Source organism: Penaeus monodon, unplaced genomic scaffold (genome assembly GCF_015228065.2).
Source record: "Penaeus monodon isolate SGIC_2016 unplaced genomic scaffold, NSTDA_Pmon_1 PmonScaffold_8216, whole genome shotgun sequence".
Taxonomy (NCBI): Eukaryota; Metazoa; Arthropoda; class Malacostraca; order Decapoda; family Penaeidae; genus Penaeus; species Penaeus monodon.
In genome coordinates, this window is record NW_023663456.1 from 7,501 (window position 1) to 12,500 (window position 5,000).

Consider the following 5,000-nt stretch of genomic DNA (forward strand, 5'->3'; position numbering starts at 1 on the left):
TTAGTTTGCTGTATATATATATATTATTATAATATATATATATATATATATATATATATAATATATATATATATATATATATATATACATACATATATATATATATATATATCTATATATCTATATATATATATTATATATATATATATCTATATATAATATATATATACATATATACACCACATATCTATACATATACACCACATATATATACATATACACACATATATATACACATATAGATATATATATGTATATATATATGTATATGTGTATATATATGATATGTATGTATATATATATATATATATATATCTATATATATATATATATATATATATATATATATATATATATATATAATATATATATACATATATATATATACAGCAAACTAATGAGGAATAAGTCTGGTATCTCATGATAAGGCCTGTTTTAGGAAGTGCTATAAGTCTACACCACTTGTAGATTCATATATATTTTGTGTGTATATACATATATGTATGTATGTGTGTGTGTGTGTGTGTGTGTGTGTGTGTGTGTGTGTGTGTGTGTGTGTGTGTGTGTGTGTGTGTGTGTGTGTGTGTGTGTGTGTGTGTGTGTGTGTGTGTGTGTGTGTGTGTATCTATACACATAAAGATATATAAATCCACAAATGGGCCTCATCATGACACCAGACTTATTCCTCATTAGTTTATATTATATTATATCTATTATATTGAATCATCATCATAAAGAGAGCAGATGGTTTTCCAAGCCATGAAAAATATTACTATCACAATATATACTAAAATCTATGGCAAAATATTTTCAACCAGATTAGTCTGACACAGGTTGCAGCAGCTTCCTCAGTTATATTCTCTGTTTCCCTTCCTTCTTCTCTTTATGTTACTCTGAACTTGACCCACTTAAACGAAATATAACATGATGATATTCACTGCCTGCTAAGCTTAACATATATAAAGAAGTAAATGACAAGATACAATCCTGAGGAAAAAAATACCCTTGTTTCATGTCACTCCAGATCTCACCTTAAGTTTCGCAAGAAAGCTATTCTTTCGTCTTCATGACTCGTCATAGAACACTAACGCGGTATTTTTGGTTCTCTGGTACTTATGTCACATAACAGGTAAAGAGACACAACGAAAGACTCCTCAAAACAACACAAAAATAGACCAAAAATTGGCCTGACACTCGTCCTTAAAGACACGACCGCGGGAACACTCGGTTTTGAAAACGGCTCACAAACCATAAGCAAAATTGGAATGCGTGTTCACATGAAATAATTACATGCATTGACAATACATAAACTGTATAGAAATGTCTTTTAAAAATTCTAAACTTAAATTATATCTCATAATAAAGTGTCTGTTAAGCTTAATGCAACAGATACTATAGATTTGAATATAGCTCCTACGTTCGATGCGCCGCCCTGACAACGGGATGTAAACAAATAAGACGTGCAAACACAACAGCAGCGAGGGAACGCATTCTTGCGTCGGCTTTTCTCTTCTATTTATTCTCCGGGAGGAAGCAGAAGAGGAGAAGCTTAAATACAGAAAAATAAAATTAAGAGGCCATAGAGGATATAAGTTTCCCGCTGAAGTCAGAACCAAAGGAGGAGAAGCAGTGGTGGGAGCACGCATTCCTTTGTCGGCATTTCTATAGCAGGAGAAGTACCTGCATTCCTGTCTTTCTTTCACTTATTCCTGCATGGTAAAAGTAGGGAGGGAGTGAAACAGTATCGCCTGTATCAAAAGGGGTAGCCTTTCATATTTTAAAAGTATCTTTTTAACTCCTGAAGTCCTCTAGTGCGAAGACAAAATGTTCAAGAATACGTTTCAGAGTGGATTCCTTTCCATTCTCTACAGCATTGGAAGTAAACCACTGCAGATATGGGATAAAAAGGTGAGATATTATAATACTTTGTATTCACATTATATAAAAAGAACATATTATGTGAAATTACATAGTATGAGTGTATGTAATTAATGAGAGCTAATTTTCTAGAACCAATCTGCCTCTCAAGTCCATCAAATTTGTCATCGATGACCTTATTGATTTCTCCTAACCAAATGTAGCAGAAATAGTCAGCATAATGTATGAATAAGTACAAACGATGTCTTAAAACTCTCATAACTTACATGGTACCTTAGGACATATAAGTAGGGGTTTAGGGGGCACAATTCCATAAGAATGACAAAAATGCCTAAATATCATACACACACACACACAAACACACACACACAACACACACACACACACAACACACAAAACACACTACACACACCACACACACACACACACACACACCACACACACACACACACACACACACCCCACACACACACACACACACCCACACACACACAAAACACACATGCACACACACACACATACATATATACATACATACATACATACATACACACATTTAATATATATATATATATAAAATATATATATATATATATATAAAATATATAATATATATATATATATAAAAATGTATATAAATAATATTATAGATATATATTTTATATATATTATATATATTATATATATTTATATATATATATATTTTATATCTATATATTTTATATATTATAAAATTTTGTGTATATATATAAATATATATATTATTATATTATATATTATATATATATATATATTTTTACGCCCACCGGCGTGTGGACACGCTCTGGCTCCGTACCAACTCCTGCCCCCTAGCCACCCTGGGGCAAGGGGGCGCTCGGGGAGGTGGGCCTTGCCAGCCCCTCCTCCCCCCAGAATGACCCTCTGGCAACTCACAGATGAATGGTAATGCTGGGGGGAGGGGTGTTGTCCCTCCCACCCAGCAAGTAAGGCGGGCTGTGGGTCCCGCTGGGAGGGCAAATGTCGGGGTGCAGGATTGGGACGAGAGTTACTCGTCCCGCCTGCGCCCCGGCAGGCGCCAACCCCCCATGAAGCTTGTGGGGGAAAGCCCTCGGGAACCCCACAGGTGGATAGGCGGTCCCACAGCCTGCCCTCCCCCTTTAATCTGGGGCTGTGTTGGTGGGGGCGGCAGAGGTGGCGTGCACCCCGGAGTGACCACCCGAGGCTTAACCCTCAGGCGCTTTCCGGGTAGGCGCTTGGAACATCCGGTCCTTGCGGCAGGATAAAGGGGTTTTACCTCTGCTATCGCGGGAATTGAAGCGACTGGGATTTGAGGTGGCTGCCCTCTCAGGGGTTTGAGAAGACCTGGTAGCGGCACGATCAGTGTGGGTGGTTACACCTACTACTGGTCGGGCCGCAGCGATGGTCACCACCTCCAGGGTGTAGCCATAGCCCTCTCCAGTCGACTTCAGCCTGCGGTAGTCGAGGTGACACCGGTTGATGAGCGTATCATGGCATTGAGACTGAACCCATGCTTTTGGCTTCATGTCTCTTATTGCTGTATACCGCTCCTACCGATGTACATAAAAACCGATGTGAAAGAGGCTTTTCTACGCCAAAACTCGCATCCTGTGGCAGACGATTGCCCCCGGCGAGACATTCGCATTGTTCTGGGCGACTTCAATGCGGTATCCGGCTGTGACCGAGCTGGCTACGAGATGTCTGTCGGCCCCCATGGCTCGGGAGCTGATCCCAGCAGCGAGAATAGCCTCCTTCTCCGCCCTTTGCTAGGTCCCAGAAAATGAGGATCTCTGGCTCCTGGTACCAGCGCTCAACTCGCATCGCTGGATTGGTACAGCGATACGGGTACAGGGGGCCAAAGGAGATCGACCCCCTTTCTTGTCAGCACGCGATGGGGGGAGGATCCTCCAGAACTGCAGGGTTTACCGGAGTGCTGATTCTGTGGCACCGCCCATAGGCTGCTTTTTGGCTACCCTGCGGGTCCACTTCAAAACTCCCCGTCCCTCCAGTGGCCACCCTAAGGTGTTTCACTTGACAGACTAAGGGAGGAGGGTGTGCCCGTGGGTTCGCCACGGCAGCTCTGACCGATTCTCAGAAACCAGCAACCTGACGGATCCAGTTGCTCTGTGGGAGTCCTTCAAGCGCGTAACACTCGAAGCAGCTCGGGAAAGTCCATTGGCGTACGCCCAAGGACAAGGCGAATACCATCCCCGAGACTTAGAGGCCACGAAGCATGTCGCAAGCTCGGCTGAAGGGAATCAAGTCTTGCGCCGTTCCATGGTGCGTAGGGCTCGGACACTGCTGAGAAGGGACAAGGAACATTTCCCTCAGGAATCTTGCTAAAGGAGGTCGAAGGCCATTTCTTGGTAAATGACCTTCGCCCTGCCTACCAAGCCCTGAGAAAACTGAACCCTAACCCCTCCTCACAGATGACTGCGTCCGATCAGCGGATGGACGGATCATCTCAGATCATGTTGGGGTTCGTGAACGTTGGGCTGAGTATTTTGAACAGTTGTCCAGGGGGATCCTCCAACAGTTAGCTTGGATGCAAGCGATGTCTCAGTGCCTGTGCCGGACCCCCCATCAGCGAGGAACCTCCTACCCTAACAGAGGTTGGGCCTGGCGAATTTCCAAGCTGAAGAGTGGGAAAGCTGCAGGCATATGTGATATCCCTGCTAAACTGCTAAAGGCTGGGGTGAACCTATAGCTCGGGGCCTGCATACAGTCCTAAACTGCCATTTGGCAGTCTGGTACCATTCCCCCTGACCTGCTGAGGGGCTGGCCCATCCCTCTCTGGAAGGGGAAAGGGGATCGATGGGGGCTGTAGCAACTACCGTGGCATTACACTGCTCAGCATACCAGGCAGGTTCTCGCTCACATTCTTCTGAAACGGGTCCGCAACCACCTACTGAGACACCAGAGACCGGAGCAGTCTGGATTTACTCCTGGCAAGTCCACAATAGACCGTATACTAGCGCTTCGAATAATTGTGGAACGCCGTCGTGAGTTTTGGTCGTGGCTGCTTTCAGCCTACATCGACCTCAAGAAGGCGTTTGACTCGGTGCATCGGAATCGCTATGGGAGATCCTGAGGCTCAGGGGAAT

General features: G+C 43.1%; 1 protein-coding gene across 1 annotated transcript; it reads left to right on the top strand.

Annotated features, from left to right (window-relative positions):
- Positions 1-1,445: 1,445 nt before the first annotated feature.
- On the top strand, positions 1,446-1,910 carry LOC119571831 (cilia- and flagella-associated protein 20; the record flags this gene model as incomplete). Its single annotated transcript, XM_037918951.1, is given in 1 exon segment — positions 1,446-1,910. A coding segment is annotated over 1 exon segment (86 nt), but the record flags the coding sequence as incomplete, so codon positions are not given.
- Between the last annotated feature and the right edge of the window lie 3,090 nt (positions 1,911-5,000).